We start from the raw sequence: 21,229 nt of genomic DNA on the forward strand, positions 1-21,229 counted from the left end.
AATCTGTTTTCTCTTAGAGAAAGGGGAAGTTTTAGAAGGGACCAAGTGCTGAACTTTTTTACAGCGCAACGTCTTATAAAAACCCTGTACTGCTTGTAACAAATTGAGTCTCTGGTTGCACTTTGCGAAGTGGCAGCAGGGCTCCCAATATTGCAATATTGAAATAAAGACCTTACTCAGGTGAGAACTCTCTTTTGTGGCTTCCTTGATAGTTATATTTCCATTTCCAGGCGTGACCAGATTCCCCTCCCTGCTGTGGGACAGACCCGGCTCTTCACTCACATGTCAGAACGCTCCCCAGACCTGCAGCTCCTGTCCTCTCGCCCGGAATCCGCTATCTGTGGGAGGAGCTCGGCACGTCTCTCCCTGGGCGTGTCGCCGAGCTCCCCTCCCCGCCTGCCCAGCTGCGGATAATCCCATCAATCCATTTTACTCTTGTATAGCGCCTTTCAGTCAGAGCTGTGTCCATATTAGTCTTTTAAATTCAGCAGCTGAAACGGTTAACATCTCACCGCCTGCGGCCTCTGACCTCAGACACACCCCCAAGAGAAGGACCGGGGAGGAAAAGGGCGTTGCCGGGGGCGGCACGGTGGCGCCGTAGTGACAGTATTGCTGCCTTGGTGCCCTGGGGCCCTGGGGTCAATCCCGACCTACAGGAGGCGCTGTTGAGCACGGCTAGTTTTTATCAAGGAGCAAGCAGACTACTTATTACAGCTGTTAGGATAACTATCCCTGAACCAGGAAGACACGCAATGCAGCTCTGAAGCTGGCGTGCCTTTGTACAATCCAGACGAATCGCACCGTACAGAAGGACTGTGCTTCTGTTATTGGGGCCGGCCTCGCACAGAATGAGCAGGAACGCCAGCCCGAGCTGGGGGGCGCCGAGCAAGCACCTCCAGGAGGCCGGGGGACCGTAGCGCCCTCTGCAGAGCGCACCCAGCGCAAACACTGGGCAGCAGAGGAGACAAACCTCACCCACAGAACCGAGCTTGTCCAGCGGGTTCCCCACACAGGAACCGAGCTCGCTAGCCATCATCCACTGCCTGGATAAAGGAAAGGGCATGTCCGCTGTCTGTCGGCCTTCTTAAACAAACGAACCCAAGCTGTGGATTGTTATAAACCCTTTAATTAGAGACAATTATAAATTACAGACAGAGGGAGTCATATCTGCATGTAGATAAAAGGACAAATATAAAATAAAATAAAATCAATATAACAGTTTAAATACTCAGTACAAAATGTTTCAGACATGAAACTAAAGTAAGGACCATCTGTTTACTGTCTTTCATGGCAGTTCACTTAATGTAATGCAAAAATAATAATGGGAGATGAGGGGGATCAGGGCAGGGGAGTTTCACTGATGGAACTACAATTCCCAGCATGCCTCTGGAATCTTTGTCCCACCTTTTCCTGTTCACTGCTGCAGATAGATGAGCCATACAGCCAATCAAAACGATACATAGGGCAGCAGTTTCAGAGCTGTTTGTATTGTGTGTGCTGGTTGTTTTCCAGCTGAGTTCTCAACCCTTAATTGTACTAAATGTGTAAGTAATTTGACCTTTTCAATCCATTTTGATTTGCAAACAATTTGTGGATTTGATGCTCCCCAGGTGTATGGCAGGTAATCTGAAATACAGATAATGTTGTAATTCAAAAATAAAAAATTATATCCGGACCATTTGACCAGAGGTTGTTGTGAGTGCAGTGGGGGTTGGGTGGCCTGGAGGTGACCAGCTTATCCTTGTCTCACTGCTCGACAGCTCCCCCTGTTGAGCAGCGAGACTCACTTGGCAGAGACCTGGCAGAGGTGAGTCAGAGAGAGTTACACTGTTCCTCTAATCAGTGGCTTTCACACTGCAGCTTAGTACAGATCCATTAGGAGGAAGACATGCACCATCCTCATCCTCAACCCCTTCCTTGCTTGCAGGAGTTTTCTGACAGCAAAGCTGGGATGAAGGACAGCGAACTGGAGATGAAAGTGGAGCAGCAGCACACTACGCTACATCACACCACGCTACGTCACCACAACGTGCTGTGTCACACCATACCACGCCACACAGTGTCACATAACGCTGCATCATGCCACACCATGTCATGTTACACTACGCTAGCAGCCATATCACCCTGCAACTCCCAGCTGGCAGCCCCACTGAAGCTCAGCAGGTGTGAGCCTGGCCAGTACCTGGATGGGAGACCTCCTGGGAAAGCTAAGGCTGCTGCTGGAAGAGGTGTTAGTGGGGCCAGCAGGGGGCGCTCACCCTGCTGTCTGTGTGGGTCCTAATGCCCCAGTATAGTGATGGGGACACTATACTGTAAACAGGGGCCGTCCTTCAGATGAGACGTAAAACCAAGGTCCTGACTCTCTGTGGTCATTAGAAATCCCAGGGCGTTTCTTGAAAAGAGTAGGGATGTTACCGTGGTGTCCTGGACAATTTTCCCCCTGGCCTTTACCAATCTTGGCCTCCTAATAATCCCCCTCTCTGAACTGGCTTCATCACTCTGTTCTCCTCCCCACTGAGAGCTGGTGTGTGGGGAGAGTACTGGTGCATCATCCAGGTGGGGCTGCACACTGGTGGTGGTGGAGGGGATCCCCAATAACTGTGAATCGCTTTGAGCGGAGTGTCCAGAAAAGCGCTATATAAGATAAGGAATTATTATTAATTATTATCACACCACACCACACAACGCTGTGTCAAGTCTGCCTCACCCCCACTTACTTAGCTTTTACTTCAATTAAGGGTTTCAGTAAAGTCAAAGAGAAATCAACTGGAATACAGGCAGAAAGCACTGGGGTCACCAGAGCCAGGACTGGGGAGCCCCTCTTTAAATGGTGCTTGTTGTGACCGAAGCCTGTGAGGAACTGTGAGGTGGCTATTTCACCAAACACACGCTTCAGACTTTTTCTCTTCTAAAGGTTCCAATATCATGACACTGAATTCTGTGATTTCATAGGAGTCTGGCTTCTGATGCCTATATTTCCAGAGGGGGAATTGTTATTTTGTGGAATGTCGTTCTCTAGCCACGTGATTGGTCGGTTTAGTGAAGTCAGCACGGCCTGCTGTTCAGGTTGGTCAGCATTTTCTGGTGTGGGGCTTTGTAGAGGAGAGTGAAGCTATTGGGTGAAAGGAGGCCACGCCCCTCGTCATCCACCTGGCCCATCAGGATGTAGTTGGCGCCTGTGAGAGGGGGAGGGAAAGCAAATATTAAAATCGATTTACCGAAATTTTTAAAATCATTTTGATCCTGCTGAAAAATTCCTTGCACGGGTTTGGAACACTATAGTGAATATACTCTTTCAATAATATAGCAGTACTACATTAATACAGAAGTACTACATTCCTATGTAGCACATCCCCATGCACAATCCCCAACACCAGGGGGCGCTACATCAGCTCATGGTGTGGTTGGGTACTGCTGAAGTTAGCGCCCTCTAGTGGTCTTTGTTACTGTCTATTCTCATGACCGTGTGAGAATCAAACTTTCTTGATCCAGTGTGCAGTTTTTACCATGCAGCTGTTACAATATGCCAGTTCTCATTATGAGCTCCCTGTATACAGAGGCTAAGATAAATACTCTGTACAGAATTAATATCAGAGCCCCTCGTACTGTTTTCAAGTCACTTTTATACAGTTAAAGCCAAACAAAATCCATAACTGAACCTAAAAATATGTTTGATTGAGAAACATGTAACGATTCTTTCCATGTTGAAAGAACAAATACACAGTATATGGTGGATGTTATACAAGTGTATGTTTATAGTGAAGGTGTATATTATGCACAGTGTGTGTAGTGAAGGTATATATTATACACTGAATGTGTAGTATAGGTGTATAATAAGTGCATATTATGCACAGTGTGTGTAGTGAAGGTGTATTTTATGCCAGTGTATGTAGTGTGGGTGTATATTATGCACAGTGTCTGTAGTGAAGGTGTATATTATACACAGTATGTGTAGTATTGGTGTATATTATGCACAGTGTGTATGAAGTGAAGATGTATATTTTACACAATGTGTGTACTATAGGTGTATATTATGCACAGTGTGTGTATTGTGTGGGTATATAGGCAGTTTTTCCCTACCTCTGCGAATGAGTGGACACTTCTTGCAGGCAGACACCAGTTTGACTGACATGGTTTTGCCTGCCTGGGTGATGCGGAGGCGTCCAGCTTTGTAGGCATGAATCAAAGACACACTAACGTACAGACTGTCCCTGGGACCTGTCGCCACTGTTGTCACCTTCCCTGTGATCACTGAGAGAGAGAGAGAGAGAGAGAGGGGTTAATACAGACACACTGGACACTACAGTATATTAACACTGCACTGAGAGAGAGAGGGGTTAATACAGACACACTGGACACTACAGCTTATTAACACTGCACTGGGAGAGAGGGGTTAATACAGACACACTGGACACTACAGTCCATTAACACTGCACCGAGAGAGAGAGAGGGGTTAATACAGACACACTGGACACTACAGTCCATTAACACTGCACTGAGAGAGAGGGGTTAATACAGACACACTGGACACTACAGTCCATTAACACTGCACTGAGAGAGAGGGGTTAATACAGACACACTGGACACTACAGTCCATTAACACTGCACTGAGAGAGAGAGGGGTTAATACAGACACACTGCACGCTACAGTCCATTAACACTGCACTGAGAGAGAGAGGGGTTAATACAGACACACTGGACACTACAGTACATTAACACTGCACTGAGAGAGAGAGGGGTTAATACAGACACACTGGACACTACAGTCCATTAACACTGCACTGAGAGAGAGGGGTTAATACAGACACACTGGACACTACAGTCCATTAACGCTGCACTGAGAGAGAGGGGTTAATACAGACACACTGGACACTACAGTACATTAACACTGCACTGAGAGAGAGAGGTTAATACAGACACACTGGACACTACAGTCCATTAACACTGCACTGAGAGAGAGGGGTTAATACAGACACACTGGACACTACAGTCCATTAACGCTGCACTGAGAGAGAGGGGTTAATACTGACACACTAGACACTACAGTCCATTAACACTGCACTGAGAGAGAGGGGTTAATACAGACACACTGGACACTACAGTCCATTAACACTGCACTGAGAGAGAGGGGTTAATACAGACACACTGGACACTACAGTATATTAACACTGCACTGAGAGAGAGAGGTTAATACAGACACACTGGACACTACAGTCCATTAACACTGCACTGAGAGAGAGGGGTTAATACAGACACACTGGACACTACAGTCCATTAACGCTGCACTGAGAGAGAGGGGTTAATACTGACACACTAGACACTACAGTCCATTAACACTGCACTGAGAGAGAGGGGTTAATACAGACACACTGGACACTACAGTCCATTAACACTGCACTGAGAGAGAGGGGTTAATACAGACACACTGGACACTACAGTACATTAACACTGCACTGAGAGAGAGAGGTTAATACAGACACACTGGACACTACAGTCCATTAACACTGCACTGAGAGAGAGGGGTTAATACAGACACACTGGACACTACAGTCCATTAACGCTGCACTGAGAGAGAGGGGTTAATACTGACACACTAGACACTACAGTCCATTAACACTGCACTGAGAGAGAGGGGTTAATACAGACACACTGGACACTACAGTCCATTAACACTGCACTGAGAGAGAGGGGTTAATACAGACACACTGGACACTACAGTATATTAACACTGCACTGAGAGAGAGGGGTTAATACAGACACACTGGACACTACAGCTTATTAACACTGCACTGGGAGAGAGGGGTTAATACAGACACACTGGACACTACAGTCCATTAACACTGCACCGAGAGAGAGAGAGGGGTTAATACAGACACACTGGACACTACAGTCCATTAACACTGCACTGAGAGAGAGGGGTTAATACAGACACACTGGACACTACAGTCCATTAACACTGCACTGAGAGAGAGGGGTTAATACAGACACACTGGACACTACAGTCCATTAACACTGCACTGAGAGAGAGAGGGGTTAATACAGACACACTGCACGCTACAGTCCATTAACACTGCACTGAGAGAGAGAGGGGTTAATACAGACACACTGGACACTACAGTACATTAACACTGCACTGAGAGAGAGAGGGGTTAATACAGACACACTGGACACTACAGTCCATTAACACTGCACTGAGAGAGAGGGGTTAATACAGACACACTGGACACTACAGTCCATTAACGCTGCACTGAGAGAGAGGGGTTAATACAGACACACTGGACACTACAGTACATTAACACTGCACTGAGAGAGAGAGGTTAATACAGACACACTGGACACTACAGTCCATTAACACTGCACTGAGAGAGAGGGGTTAATACAGACACACTGGACACTACAGTCCATTAACGCTGCACTGAGAGAGAGGGGTTAATACAGACACACTGGACACTACAGTCCATTAACACTGCACTGAGAGAGAGGGGTTAATACAGACACACTGCACACTACAGTACATTAACACTGCACTGAGAGAGAGAGGGGTTAATACAGATACACTGGACACTACAGTCCATTAACACTGCACTGAGAGAGAGGGGTTAATACAGACACACTGGACTCGGTCTCGACAAAATCTAATCCCAGAATTCCCACTCCTGCCAGAATCAGTACAGCTCCCAGTACTACTGCTGCCCATTGCTTGATCTCCTGCCAAAGCCTGAGGAACAGACCGTCAGCCTCTCTTATACTGTAAATTTTGGTAAATGCCTAATCACAGTATGTTTTTGTTAATTGCCAGTCCTTTGGCAACACAGTCATTTGTCGGTCAAGCCGACAGAGCTCTGAGAACGTGAATCTGAGAGCAGACAGAGAGAAAACGAGAGATTCCTCACCGAACTCGCTGGAGCAGAAGCTGCTCTGGATGGTCGTGGTCCTCTTACAGCCCTGAGCACATAGCGGGTTAGCGGCGCCATCTACAGGGTGGGAAGAGAGACGAGACATGAAAGACCTGCAGGCAATGCAATGCAAAAGATGAACATGTCAGAGTGTGCCCGAGCCTGTGCTTTACAGAGCCTGCAAAACCTTGCAGGAGGATCATATTCCAAGTCTCGGCAGCCTGATAAAGAGGGAGGTGTATCTGCTTGAAGAGCCTGAATAGTGGGCACAGAGGGTGTGACTTCAACTCTGGCCTCAGTGCGCTGTGGCTAGACAATGAGAAATCGTTCTGGACATTGTCTGGACCGGCCAGGGTGCGGGACTGCAGCACCAGCAGCTTGCTGCTGCAGGGACACTGCATGACTGTCACGCTCGTAAATCCCTCCTCTTAAGGACGCTCCAGCCCTTCCTTGTTTTCTACTGATCCCCTGCACCTGCCTCCGGTTCCAGCCCCCCGTCCTCTAAAAGCCAGGCGTTCCTGCCAATCTGGGCTCAGCTTTGGATGATGGACGCCCGGAAGCCCGCCTACCTGCGAGTCCAGGAGCGACTTGGCGGCATCGGCTTCTACGGCGTCCTGACCTTCTGGGTCCAGGGCTGGAGCGTCTGGTCCCATTACCCCCTTTCCCCCGACCCTCCACCGGATTTTAACTCTGTTTGTCTGTGTCTGGATGGATCTCCCGATTTGGACATAGCATCATTCATGGATTTTCCTCGGACTCCCTCAGACTGTTTGCCCCGGCCGCACCTCCCCCGAACACCAGCGCACCGTGGACACGCCCCCCTGTTTTCCTTCAGCCCCTAGCATGCCTTTCCCCCCGTGTTTTCCTCACTCCTCCCCGGATTGTGTTGTCTGCACAGGGTCCTGATCGAACGCCTCGTGACAATGGCCCCGGTTCAGTCATGCAGCGACTGGTTCGGGTGCTTCATGGTTGAACTGGTAGAGACACTGGAGTGACGGGTTCACTGGAGTCTTAACGCAGTCGTGCACTTACTCTTGTCGTTGGGGCCAGGTCGTCTCAACACCACCCTGGTTCCGTTGCGGGCTGGTTTAAGTCCAGGTCGGACGGCCGGTTTGGGCCCGGGCTTGACCCCGCCGGGCTTGGCTGTGGGCTTGGCTGTGGGCTTGGCAGCAGGTTTGGTACCGGGCTTGGGGGAGGGCTTGACCGGGGCCTTGGCAGTGGTCTTGGGCTTGGACCCTGGCGCGGGGGTGACTTTAGGTTTGAGCGTGGGTTTGGGCTTGACGGGTTTGGTGACGGCGGGTTTAGCCGGGGGTTTGGGTCCGGGTTTGGAGGGAGGTTTGGCGGCTGGTTCCGGTACCAACTGGGGGCCTAGCCCGTTCTCCTCCCCGGCCACGGTGCTGGGCTTGGATCCCCGCGGGATGCTGGTGTAGGTGGCCATGAACCCGTCAGAGGTCACACTGAGGTCAGACACAAACTGCACCAGCAGCTCGTTCCCATTGGACACAATGGTGCTGCAGAGAGACAGGAGGAGAGTGAGAGGAGAGTGATGGAGAGAGAGAGGAGAGTGATAGAGAGACAGAGGAGCACAGAGGGGAGAGAGGAGGAGAGAGAGGAGAGTGAGTGAGAGAGAAGAGCACAGAGGAGAGAGGGGAGGAGGGAAGGAGAGTAATGGAGACAGATGAACAGTGATGGGGAGAGAGAGGAGGAATAAAGATAAAGAGAAGTAGAGAGGAGAGTGAGAGAATAGGTGCGAAAGTGAAGGCCAAGAGATTGGCAGAGAAAAAGGAGAGAGTGTGATATGAAGGACAGGAGGGAAGGAGGGATGGGCAGAGAAGGTCACCACTGGACTCCTCCTCTCCATTGGCTGAGACCCAGACAGTCCCTCACTCCTCCTCTCACCCAGGCGCTATGTCTCCGCAGTACTTCCCGATGCGCCGCGAGTCGTCGGACTCGCCGCCGTTGAAGAACGCCACATAGTCATAGCGGCAGTAACTGTCATGCTCCAGATCAAACTTGTCGAAGGTCACCTCGATCACCTGGCACAGACGGATAATACAGTGTCAGACAGCAGGACACTGCTCACTACAGCCCCATACAGAGCAACACAGTGTCCACACAGCAGGACACTGCTCAATACAGCCCCATACAGAGCAACACAGTGTCCACACAGCAGGACACTGCTCAGTACAGCCCCATACAGAGCACCACAGTGGCCACACAGCAGGACACTGCTCACTACAGCCCCATACAGAGCAACACAGTGTCCACACAGCAGGACACTGCTCACTACAGCCCCATACAGAGCACCACAGTGTCAGACAGCAGGACACTGCTCAATACAGCCCCATACAGAGCACCACAGTGTCAGACAGCAGGACACTGCTCACTACAGCCCCATACAGAGCACCACAGTGGCCACACAGCAGGACACTGCTCACTACAGCCCCATACAGAGCACCACAGTGTCAGACAGCAGGACACTGCTCAATACAGCCCCATACAGAGCACCACAGTGTCAGACAGCAGGACACTGCTCACTACAGCCCCATACAGAGCACCACAGTGGCCACACAGCAGGACACTGCTCACTACAGCCCCATACAGAGCAACACAGTGTCCACACAGCAGGACACTGCTCACTACAGCCCCATACAGAGCACCACAGTGTCAGACAGCAGGACACTGCTCACTACAGCCGCATACAGAGCACCGCAGTGGCCACACAGCAGGACACTGCTCACTACAGCCCCATACAGAGCACCGCAGTGTCCACACAGCAGGACACTGCTCACTACAGCCCCATACAGAGCACCGCAGTGTCCCCACAGCAGGACACTGCTCACTACAGCCCCATACACAGCACCGCAGTCCACACAGCAGGATACTGCTCACTACAGCCCCATACAGAGCACCGCAGTGGCCACACAGCAGGACACTGCTCACTACAGCCCCATACAGAGCACCACAGTGGCCACACAGCAGGACACTGCTCACTACAGCCCCATACAGAGCACCGCAGTGGCCACACAGCAGGACACTGCTCAGTACAGCCCCATACAGAGCACCGCAGTGTCCACACAGCAGAACACTGCTCAATACAGCCCCATACAGAGCACCGCAGTGGCCACAAGCAGGACACTGCTCACTACAGCCCCATGCAGAGCACCGCAGTGTCCACACAGCAGGACACTGCTCACTACAGCCCCATACAGAGCACCACAGTGTCCACACAGCAGGACACTGCTCACTACAGCCCCATACAGAGCACCACAGTGTCCACACAGCAGGACGCTGCTCAATACAGGCCCATACAGAGCACCACAGTGTCCACACAGCAGGACACTGCTCAATACAGCCCCATACAGAGCACCGCAGTGGCCACACAGCAGGACACTGCTCACTACAGCCCCATACAGAGCACCGCAGTGGCCACACAGCAGGACACTGCTTACTACAGCCCCATACAGAGCACCGCAGTGGCCACACAGCAGGACACTGCTCAGTACAGCCCCATACAGAGCACCGCAGTGTCAGACAGCAGGACACTGCTCACTACAGCCCCATACAGAGCACCGCAGTGTCAGACAGCAGGACACTGCTCACTACATCCCCATACAGAGCACCGCAGTGGCCACAAGCAGGACACTGCTCACTACAGCCCCATGCAGAGCACCGCAGTGTCCACACAGCAGGACACTGCTCACTACAGCCCCATACAGAGCACCACAGTGTCCACACAGCAGGACACTGCTCACTACAGCCCCATACAGAGCACCACAGTGTCCACACAGCAGGACGCTGCTCAATACAGGCCCATACAGAGCACCACAGTGTCCACACAGCAGGACACTGCTCAATACAGCCCCATACAGAGCACCGCAGTGGCCACACAGCAGGACACTGCTCACTACAGCCCCATACAGAGCACCGCAGTGGCCACACAGCAGGACACTGCTTACTACAGCCCCATACAGAGCACCGCAGTGGCCACACAGCAGGACACTGCTCAGTACAGCCCCATACAGAGCACCGCAGTGTCAGACAGCAGGACACTGCTCACTACAGCCCCATACAGAGCACCGCAGTGTCAGACAGCAGGACACTGCTCACTACATCCCCATACAGAGCACCGCAGTGGCCACAAGCAGGACACTGCTCACTACAGCCCCATGCAGAGCACCGCAGTGTCCACACAGCAGGACACTGCTCAGTACAGCCCCATACAGAGCACCGCAGTGTCCACACAGCAGGACACTGCTCACTACAGCCCCATACAGAGCACCACAGTGTCCACACAGCAGGACACTGCTCAGTACAGCCCCATACAGAGCACCACAGTGTCCACACAGCAGGACACTGCTCAGTACAGCCCCATACAGAGCACCACAGTGTCAGACAGCAGGACACTACTCAATACAGCCCCATACAGAGCACCACAGTGCCCACACAGCAGGACACTGCTCACTACAGCCCCATACAGAGCACCACAGTGTCCACACAACAGGACACTGCTCAATACAGCCCCATACAGAGCACCACAGTGTCCACACAGCAGGACACTGCTCAATACAGCCCCATACAGAGCACCACAGTGGCCACACAGCAGGACACTGCTCAATACAGCCCCAAACAGAGCACCACAGTGGCCACAAGCAGGACACTGCTCAGTACAGCCCCATACAGAGCACCACAGTGTCCACACAGCAGGACACTGCTCACTACAGCCCCATACAGAGCACCACAGTGTCCACACAGCAGGACACTGCTCAGTACAGCCCCATACAGAGCACCACAGTGGCCACACAGCAGGACACTGCTCACTACAGCCCCATACAGAGCACCACAGTGTCAGACAGCAGGACACTGCTCAATACAGCCCCATACAGAGCACCACAGTGTCAGACAGCAGGACACTGCTCACTACAGCCCCATACAGAGCACCACAGTGGCCACACAGCAGGACACTGCTCACTACAGCCCCATACAGAGCAACACAGTGTCCACACAGCAGGACACTGCTCACTACAGCCCCATACAGAGCACCACAGTGTCAGACAGCAGGACACTGCTCACTACAGCCGCATACAGAGCACCGCAGTGGCCACACAGCAGGACACTGCTCACTACAGCCCCATACAGAGCACCGCAGTGTCCACACAGCAGGACACTGCTCACTACAGCCCCATACAGAGCACCGCAGTGTCCCCACAGCAGGACACTGCTCACTACAGCCCCATACACAGCACCGCAGTCCACACAGCAGGATACTGCTCACTACAGCCCCATACAGAGCACCGCAGTGGCCACACAGCAGGACACTGCTCACTACAGCCCCATACAGAGCACCACAGTGGCCACACAGCAGGACACTGCTCACTACAGCCCCATACAGAGCACCGCAGTGGCCACACAGCAGGACACTGCTCAGTACAGCCCCATACAGAGCACCGCAGTGTCCACACAGCAGGACACTGCTCAATACAGCCCCATACAGAGCACCGCAGTGGCCACAAGCAGGACACTGCTCACTACAGCCCCATGCAGAGCACCGCAGTGTCCACACAGCAGGACACTGCTCACTACAGCCCCATACAGAGCACCACAGTGTCCACACAGCAGGACACTGCTCACTACAGCCCCATACAGAGCACCACAGTGTCCACACAGCAGGACGCTGCTCAATACAGGCCCATACAGAGCACCACAGTGTCCACACAGCAGGACACTGCTCAATACAGCCCCATACAGAGCACCGCAGTGGCCACACAGCAGGACACTGCTCACTACAGCCCCATACAGAGCACCGCAGTGGCCACACAGCAGGACACTGCTTACTACAGCCCCATACAGAGCACCGCAGTGGCCACACAGCAGGACACTGCTCAGTACAGCCCCATACAGAGCACCGCAGTGTCAGACAGCAGGACACTGCTCACTACATCCCCATACAGAGCACCGCAGTGGCCACAAGCAGGACACTGCTCACTACAGCCCCATGCAGAGCACCGCAGTGTCCACACAGCAGGACACTGCTCAGTACAGCCCCATACAGAGCACCGCAGTGTCCACACAGCAGGACACTGCTCACTACAGCCCCATACAGAGCACCACAGTGTCCACACAGCAGGACACTGCTCAGTACAGCCCCATACAGAGCACCACAGTGTCCACACAGCAGGACACTGCTCAGTACAGCCCCATACAGAGCACCACAGTGTCAGACAGCAGGACACTACTCAATACAGCCCCATACAGAGCACCACAGTGCCCACACAGCAGGACACTGCTCACTACAGCCCCATACAGAGCACCACAGTGTCCACACAACAGGACACTGCTCAATACAGCCCCATACAGAGCACCACAGTGTCCACACAGCAGGACACTGCTCAATACAGCCCCATACAGAGCACCACAGTGGCCACACAGCAGGACACTGCTCAATACAGCCCCAAACAGAGCACCACAGTGGCCACAAGCAGGACACTGCTCAGTACAGCCCCATACAGAGCACCACAGTGTCCACACAGCAGGACACTGCTCACTACAGCCCCATACAGAGCACCACAGTGTCCACACAGCAGGACACTGCTCAGTACAGCCCCATACAGAGCACCGCAGTGTCAGACACCAGGACACTGCTCACTACAGCCCCATACAGAGCACCGCAGTGTCAGACAGCAGGACACTGCTCACTACATCCCCATACAGAGCACCGCAGTGGCCACAAGCAGGACACTGCTCACTACAGCCCCATGCAGAGCACCGCAGTGTCCACACAGCAGGACACTGCTCAGTACAGCCCCATACAGAGCACCGCAGTGTCCACACAGCAGGACACTGCTCACTACAGCCCCATACAGAGCACCACAGTGTCCACACAGCAGGACACTGCTCAATACAGCCCCATACAGAGCACCACAGTGTCCACACAGCAGGACACTGCTCAGTACAGCCCCATACAGAGCACCACAGTGTCCACACAGCAGGACACTGCTCAGTACAGCCCCATACAGAGCACCACAGTGTCAGACAGCAGGACACTACTCAATACAGCCCCATACAGAGCACCACAGTGCCCACACAGCAGGACACTGCTCACTACAGCCCCATACAGAGCACCACAGTGGCCACACAGCAGGACACTGCTCACTACAGCCCCAAACAGAGCACCACAGTGTCCACACAGCAGGACACTGCTCAATACAGCCCCATACAGAGCACCACAGTGGCCACACAGCAGGACACTGCTCACTACAGCCCCATACAGAGCACCACAGTGTCCACACAGCAGGACACTGCTCACTACAGCCCCATACAGAGCACCACAGTGTCCACACAGCAGGACACTGCCCAATACAGCACCATACACAGCACCACAGTGTCAGCACAGTACAATACTGCTCCATACAGCAACACAGTGTCCACACAGCAATATCCTGCTGTACTGGCTTTCCTCTGCTGACTGTACTGTAGACACTGCTAGAGCCACTGCTGTCCCTCTCCTCTCACACTCCCCATGAATTCATCAAAGCACACACACACTGTCACACCTGACTGTACTGTAGACACTGCTAGAGCCACTGCTGTCCCTCTCCTCTCACACTCACCCTGAATTCACCAGCACACACACACTGTCACACCTGACTGTACTGTAGACACTGCTAGAGCCACTGCTGTCCCTCTCCTCTCACACTCAGACTGAATTCACCAGCACACAAACACTGTCACACCTGACTGTACTGTAGACACTGCTAGAGCCACTGCTGTCCCTCTCCTCTCACACTCCCCCTGAATTCACCAGCACACACACACTGTCACACCTGACTGTACTGTAGACACTGCTAGAGCCACTGCTGTCCCTCTCCTCTCACACTCCCCCTGAATTCACCAGCACACACACACACTGTCACACCTGACTGTACTGTAGACACTGCTAGAGCCACTGCTGTCCCTCTCCTCTCACACTCACCCTGAATTCAGCAGCACACACACACTGTCACACCTGATTGCACTACAATATAGAGTAGTTAAAAGAAAACCAGTGCTGATTAATTGTCTCACAGATATGGCAATCACTTAATTGTTTGGTTCATACTCAGTAAATTAGTTAATTAGAAGTCCTGCTCTTTTGGTCGCTTGCACCATTCTTACCATGTTGCTCTCGACGATGATGTGCCAGGAGCAGCTGATGCCTGCTGGGTAATCCTTCTCAGGCCAGTTGGGGGTCTTGACTGAGCCCTGTGACTTCGTCAGCTTGCCGCCACAGAACTGGTGCTCTGGGGGACAGAGAGTGCGAGGAGTCAGAGAAGTGGAGTACGTGCCCCCTTTTAATTTCCGCACTGGAAATGATTCTGCTTGCACCCCATCGGATATGACATTGCCAGGAGCCAATTAGCTGGCATGACACCGCATTGACCCACCCTATGGTATCACCATGCCCACTGACCTAAATCCCCCCCCCAGCCCTGTGCATGTGTGAAAACATGGCCAGCAGCCATGTCACCCTGCAACTCACTGAAGCTCAGCAGCTGTGAGCCTGGCCAGTACCTGGATGGGAGACCTCCTGGGAAAGCTAAGGTTGCTGCTGGAAGAGGTGTTAGTGGGGCCAGCAGGGGGCGCTCACCCTATGGTCTGTGTGGGTCCTAATGCCCCAGTATAGTGACGGGGACACTATACTATAAAAAGGTGCTGTCCTTCGGATGTGACATAAAACTGACTCTCTGTGGTCATTAAAAATCTCAGGGTGTTTCTTGAAAAGAGTAGGGGTGTTACCCCGGTGTCCTGGTCAAATTTCCCCTGGTCTTTACCAATCATGGCCTCCTAATAATCCCCCTCTCTGAACTGGCTTCATCACTCTGTTCTCCTCCCCACTGAGAGCTGGTGTGTGGGGAGAGTACTGGTGCATCATCCAGGGGGGGCTGCACATTGGTGGTGGGGAAGGGGATCCCCATTACCTGGAAAGCGCTTTGAGTGGAGTGTCCAGAAAAGCGCTGTGTAAGTATAAGAAATTATTATTATAAAAACATGGGAGCTGTCGTCTCTGCGCACAGGGGTGGTGGCCAAACGGAGATGGGAAGTGTGCTCACTCCACCCCCCTTCCCAGCAGGGACACGCTGGCCGGGCCCGGAGAGATACGACTTCTTCCCGCGCCCCCACTCCCGAGTGATCGCTCCAGCACCCACGGCCGGGCTGAGCCTGTGGAGGGAGGAGTGGTGCAGCCCTCTCCGAGGTCACCGCGAGACCACGGGACGCCCCCTACCCCCCCACAGTCCGCCCCCTGGCCAAGATGGGGTGGGGTGGGGGGGAGAGAAACAGAGGCTGAGAAATGGGGAGCGAGAGAGAGGTGGGGTGCTCCTACCGTCCACGTGAGGCTTCCCTCCGTTGAAGTAGCCCAGGAAGCCCCTGCCGCCCGTGCCCGAGTCCGAGACCATCTCCACCATCATCCTGTGGGAGGTGGAGATCAGGGCGCCGGGGCGGAAGGTGCCGCAGAAGCGACCCAGCCGCTGCGCCGTGTGGGAGTGGCCGTTGTACACCTCCACGTAGTCGAAGCGGCACTGGGGGTCGGCCTCCAGGTCGAAGACACGGAAGGACAGCATGACCACGTGACCCTCCGGCACCTGCCAGCCAAGAGGGAGGGAGGATGTGGTGAGGAGGAGGAGGAGGAGGGGAAGGGAAAGAGACTGCTCCCTGGACAGCCTGCCAGACGTGCGAGACCGCCTGAGTCGAGCCCCCCGGCTGTGCGGTGCGTATGTCCTACCGTGATGTACCAGGTGCACTTGCGGTCAGGCTTGTAGTAGCTGGGGAACCCCTCGCTGCCCACGAAGCCCGAGTCCGCAATCAGCTCGCCTCCACAGTTAAACACCGGCCTGTGGAGAGGGAGAGGAGATCAGGGGCTGGAGAGCAGGGGTCTACAAACAACATCCCACTTTCCTCCTGTCTGTTGTTATGGCGTCCTGCATTCTGGGACTCAGTTCAAGTACTCAACATCCTCAAAGGCATTGAGACCCAGTGGACCTCTTCAGGATCAGCAGTGAACAAGACCCAGTGGACGCCAGTGGAACAACTAGACCATTAAGAGCTCAGGTTGGATTTGAATTAAGAGCCTCATGAACTGAAAATCCTCACAGGGCCAGAGGACGAAACCCCCTTTTAATCTAGATTTTTAAATCCACAGGTCTGCCTGGGAAAAACAGGATATTGCAGACAGACGGGGCTCTGTGTGAAAAGAGAGTGGAGAGGAGGGCACTGAACTCATAGTCTCAACCCCGACTCTTCTAGAAACCTGAGCCCCTGAACACAGCCCTGAGACACTGTACACACACCCTGAACACAGCTTAAACACAGACCTGAAAAACAGTACACACACAGCCCTGACACACCGCACACACAGCCCTGACACACTGTACACACACACAGCCCTGACACACTGCACGCACAGCCCTGACACACTGCACACACATACAGCCCTGACACACCGCACACACACACAGCCCTGACACACCGCACACACACACAGCCCTGACACACCGCACACAGACATCCTAAAGACTTCCTGTCCTCCTTGCGTTTGACAGATCCAGAGTCTTGTTAAACAATGGAAATGGGAAGAGAAAGATAAGGGAGACAGGACCCGCTGAGAAAGATCAGAGACGGGGTGCGGGGGTGTCACCATAGAGCACATTCCACAGATTCCAGCCTTCCGGAGTCTTCTGGACTGCTGAGATTCCTGGAAAGAAGAGCTGCCTGCTCCCAAATGGCACAGAGCAGCACTGTCCTTATCACAAACACTGACACACTCAACCATAGACACGCACACACTGACACACTCAACCACAGACGCACACACTGACACACAGAGCATGAAAACACACACACTGACACACAGAGCATGAAAACACACTGACACACTCAAACACAGACACACACACACTGACACAGAGAGCAGATCTGTACAGACACAGCCAGACAGGACTGATCAAGCTACAGAACAGGGTGGTAATCAGGAGTACAGGAACAGAAACAACTAGCACGCAAAGCAGGGAGCTGTGTCTGTGTGGGGCAGTGATCTGAGCTACGGTAATGTGTGCCACATCTCACAAACTGTGTGATAAAGTGCAGAAAATCTCACTAAAATCCAGAATTCTATAGCACAGTGTAGTGTACTCCAGCATGGTGCAGCAATCTACAAAAAATGTCAAAACTCCTCAGTACAGTTCATTAGCCAATCAAAGGCAACATCATTTTCAGAATTCACTGGGATCGAAAAAAAGACGTAAACCACAGCAGAAGGCAGCCTTGAATATTAGCAGTGTACTCTGCTATGGCAGACCGAAAGACTCCAGAGGCATTTTTCCGAGCTGTTTCCACCTGATTTGGGTCACAGTGTGAGAATCGAGACTCCCACAAGGCTTTCTTGAGTGTAGCGCGGTCAGAGACTCAGTGTTGCTCAGTCTGAGCCTGCATTCGTCAGCAGTGTTACAGTTCCAGAGTCCCTGAGTCACTCTTCAGCTGCTCTGCTTAAACACTTAAAACCCCCAACAAAGAGAAACTGCTTTTGTTTCTGCAGGGTGGAAATTTGCCCAGGCTTTGACTGCCAAATATCTGCAGCACTATAAGCAGAAACAGTCTTTACAGATTTTCCTAAAACTCCTCACCCTCCTCAACTAGTAACTACCATTGTCCACATATTGCAGGGCAGTGCTCCTGGTCAGTCAGATATTCAGGCTGTTGGTCAGTCGGTCAGGGGGTCTGTCAATTAATAGGTCAGTTAGTCGGTCAGTGTATCCAGCAGTCAGGCAAGGTGTCATTGTGTCAGTCAGTCAGCGATTCAGTCAGTCCATGATTCAAACAGTCGGTGTCAGTCTGTGTCAGTGTGTCAGACAGTCAGGGTGTCAGTGTGTCACACAGTCAGTGTCAGTCTGTGTGTCAGTGTGTCAGTCAGTCAGTGATTCAGTCAGTCCATGATTCAAACAGACAGTCGGTGTCAGTCTGTGTCAGTGTGTCAGACAGTCGGTGTCAGTCTGTGGGTCAGTGTGTCAGACAGTCAGTGTCAGTCTCTGTGTCAGTGTGTCAGGCAGTCAGGTTGCCATTTTGTTTGTCAGTCTGTGTGTCAGTTTGTCAGACAGTCAGGGTGTCAGTCTGTGGGTCAGTGTGTCAGACAGTCAGGATGTCAGTCTATGTGTCAGACTGTCAGACTGTCAGAGTGTCAGAGTGTCAGAGTGTCAGAGTGTCAGACATTGTCAGTCTGTGTGTCAGACAGGCAGAGTGTCAGTATGTGTGTCAGTGTGTCAGACAGCCAGGGTGTCAGTGTGTCAGCGTTTCACCCAGTGTGTCAGACAGTAAGTCAGCTTCTCAATCAGGATGTAAGTGTGTCAGTCAGTGTGTCAACGTGACTACATGTTTGGATGGTTTTGCTTTTATTTCTTCACATAACCCTGACCCTGCGGCCGTGGCGCCAGCACGATGCTCCGCCAGCCTCCCTGTCTGCACAAGCTCCAGACTTTCACCAAGGAGCAGTGTCCCAGGCAGGGGACCAGGGGTCCTGCAGTAAGAGGTGATGTCATAGCTCAGCTCCTCTCCTCTCTCACCACAAGTCACTGCAGATAAGAGCTTCGGGTCCTGACTAGCGGTAGAAGACTTAATCATTTTAGGAAAAGGGACATTAACAGATATGCAGGCTGACCACTTATTCTATTTTGATGGGTTGGGAGGATCTCACTGAGAGAGGACAAATAATCCCGAACTGTGGGGTGAACCACCCTTACAATCTTGAAAATGTGGCAAAACAACCTAAGTCTTTTCATTCCTTATAGTATATATACAAATAGCTGCCAGTTGTACACAGACATGCAAACAGGACTTCAGCACAGACAGCTGAAAAGACATGCAGTGCAGACGGACAGAGACTCTCAGCAAATTCACAAACAGACATGCAGTGCAGACAGGACTTCAGCACAGAGACACAGTAAAGTCACAGACACGCAGTGCAGGCAGGACCTCAGCATGGAGACACACAGTAAAGTTCAAAAAGACATGCAGTGCAGACAGGACTTCAGTACAGACAGAGACTTTCAGTAAAGTCACAAACAGACACGCAGTGCAGGCAGGACCTCAGCACAGAAACACACAGTAAAGTTCAAAAAGACATGCAGTGCAGACAGGACTTCAGTACAGACAGAGACTTTCAGCAAAGTCACAAACAGACATGCAGTGCAGACAGGATTTCAGTACAGACAGAGACTTTCAGCAAAGTCACAAACAGACACGCAGTGCAGGCAGGACCTCAGCACAGAGACACACAGTAAAGTTCAAAAAGACATGCAGTGCAGACAGGACTTCAGCACAGACAGAGACACACAGTAAAGTCACAAACAGACACGCAGTGCAGACAGGACCTCAGCACAGACAGGGACACACAGTAAAGTTCAAAAAGACATGCAGTGCACACAGGACGTCAGCATGGACACATACATTGACGGGGACACACAGTAAAGTCACAAACAGACAGACACACAGCACATAAAACACAGATGCACAGGGAAACAAAAAGAGGCAGACAGCAGGGAGACACAACTGTGAGTGCAGACGGAAACACAACAGACATGGGCACACAGTAAAGACAGACACTACAGACAGATTAACTCCACACAGACACACGAGGAGGCTGAGTAAAGACAGACACTACAGACAGATTAACTCCATACAGACACACGAGGAGGCTGAGTAAAGACAGACACTACAGACAGATTAACTCCATACAGAGGCACAGTAAAGGCAAGCACTACAGATGTCCGACCTGTACGGTAAAGACAGATAAGGGGACAGGCGGACAGGCCCAGTGTCCGGACACGCTGCTGAACCTGCGCTGAGCAGAGGGGCAGCGAGGCTCCAGGGCAGACTCACCGCGTGAAGTTACTCCTTTGTGTCGTCTGACTTTGAGCGCCGGCACATCCCAGCAGGACGAGCACAATAACGCTGGCTCCCGAAAGCACCCGCAGAAACATGCTGCTCTTCATAGGACCCTCGGAACGAGAGAGCACGGCCAGGACAGAGAGGGGCAGAGAGCGTGCAGGCACTGGGGAGGAGGGAGGTGCAGGGAGACGATGTCTGGGATCAGAGAGAGGGAGAGAGGAAGAGAGGGAGAGAGGGAGAGAGGGAGGGGACGGGGGGAGGGAAGGTTTAATTACTACCAGATGGAGCTTGTGTATTAACTTTGGCTCGAGGTTCCAAACAGCTGAGTGTGGAAGAGAGGGGGGCAGATTTCTGAGAGGGGGGAGAGAGTGAGACAGGAGAGTGAGACAGGAAGTAAGACAGGGAGAGAGAGTGAGATA

The 21,229-nt window shown here is 52.3% G+C and overlaps 1 protein-coding gene across 1 annotated transcript; it reads right to left on the bottom strand.

Moving 5' to 3' along the window:
* Positions 1 to 1,110: 1,110 nt before the first annotated feature.
* Positions 1,111 to 21,012, bottom strand: LOC148838394 (procollagen C-endopeptidase enhancer 2-like). The gene is made up of 9 exons (XM_088911765.1): positions 20,802 to 21,012; positions 16,657 to 16,765; positions 16,258 to 16,516; positions 15,051 to 15,175; positions 8,796 to 8,932; positions 7,929 to 8,407; positions 6,894 to 6,974; positions 4,081 to 4,251; positions 1,111 to 3,176 (listed from the first exon to the last, which is right to left on the bottom strand). Exons 1-9 carry the CDS (start codon positions 20,912 to 20,914, stop codon positions 3,046 to 3,048), a joined length of 1,605 nt encoding a protein of 534 aa, XP_088767891.1. The 5' UTR covers positions 20,915 to 21,012; the 3' UTR covers positions 1,111 to 3,045.
* Positions 21,013 to 21,229: the final 217 nt, after the last annotated feature.

This window comes from Atractosteus spatula, chromosome 3 (assembly GCF_055471065.1).
Source record: "Atractosteus spatula isolate fAtrSpa1 chromosome 3, fAtrSpa1.hap1, whole genome shotgun sequence".
NCBI lineage: Eukaryota > Metazoa > Chordata > Actinopteri > Semionotiformes > Lepisosteidae > Atractosteus > Atractosteus spatula.